This window comes from Malurus melanocephalus, unplaced genomic scaffold (genome assembly GCF_030028575.1).
Source record: "Malurus melanocephalus ecotype Western Australia unplaced genomic scaffold, MMel_1.1 scaffold_2418, whole genome shotgun sequence".
Lineage (NCBI taxonomy): Eukaryota > Metazoa > Chordata > Aves > Passeriformes > Maluridae > Malurus > Malurus melanocephalus.
This window is the reverse complement of record NW_026625650.1, coordinates 9832-10918: the sequence shown is the minus strand read 5'-3', so window position 1 is coordinate 10918 and position 1087 is coordinate 9832. Positions and strand designations below refer to the sequence as shown.

General features: G+C 47.5%; 1 protein-coding gene across 1 annotated transcript in view; it reads left to right on the top strand.

The window, feature by feature from the left end:
• Positions 1-93: 93 nt before the first annotated feature.
• The window catches only part of LOC130587767 (dentin sialophosphoprotein-like), a gene marked incomplete at its 5' end in the record, with an annotated part of 7867 nt that continues 6873 nt past the window's right edge, over positions 94-1087 (top strand). The window contains one exon of the mRNA XM_057388737.1: positions 94-174. Coding sequence (XP_057244720.1) covers positions 94-174 — 81 coding nt within the window. The remainder of the gene's footprint in view (positions 175-1087) is intronic.

Here is a 1087-nt window from a genome sequence, read left to right as displayed (position 1 = left end):
TTTTTTCCCCACAGGCTGCGGGATGATGGGGGGTCCCCCCCTCGCCCCTCCCCCCTCCGGCCCGGGCTGGCCCTGGGGGGTTTCGCTCCTCAGGGTGGGGGAGGGGCGGCCCCGCTGCGGGGGGGCCCTGGTGGGCGGGGCCTGGGTGCTGACGGCGGCCAGCTGCTTCATCGGGTGAGAAAAACCCCAAAAATCCCCAAATTTAACCCAAAAATACATCCCAAAATAACCCTGAAATAGCCAAAAAAATCCCCAAAAAAATTGACCCAAAATAACCCAAAATTCACCCAAAATTCACCCTGGTGGGCGGGGCCTGGGTGCTGATGGCGGCAGCTGCTTCATCGGGTGAGAAAAACCCCAAAAAACCCCAAATTTAACCCAAAAATACATCCCAAAATAATCCGGAAATAACCACAAAAAAACCCGAGAAAAATTGACCCAAAATAACCCAAAATTCACCCAAAATCACCCAAAGTAACCCAAAATTAACCCCAAATTCACCCTGATGGCGGCAGCTGCTTCATCGGGTGAGAAAATACCCAAAATTTACCAAAATCCCCGGAATTTAACCCAAAATATTCCCCAAAATAATCCGGAAATAACCACAAAAAAACCCCAAAAAAATCCGCCCAAAATAACCCAAAATTCACCCAAAATAACCCAAAATAACCAAAAATTAGCCCCAAATTCACCCTGACGGGAGCAGCTGCTTCATCGGTTGAGAAAATACCCAAAATTTACCAAAATCCCCGGAATTTGCCCCAAAAATACATCCCAGAATAGCCAAAAAAAATCCCCCAAAAAATCCACCCAAAATAACCCAAAATTCACCCAAAATAACCCAAAATCACCCAAAATCACCCCAAATTCACCCTGAGGGAGGCAGCTGCTTCATCGGGTGAGAAAAAACCCCAAAATCCCCAAATTTAACCCAAAAATACATCCCAGAATAGCCAAAAAAATCCCCAAAAAAATCCTCCAAAAATAACCCAAAATCACCCCAAATTCACCCTGGTGGGCGGGGCCTGGGTGCTGACGGCGGCCAGCTGCTTCATCGGGTGAGAAAATACCCAAAAAACCCCAAATT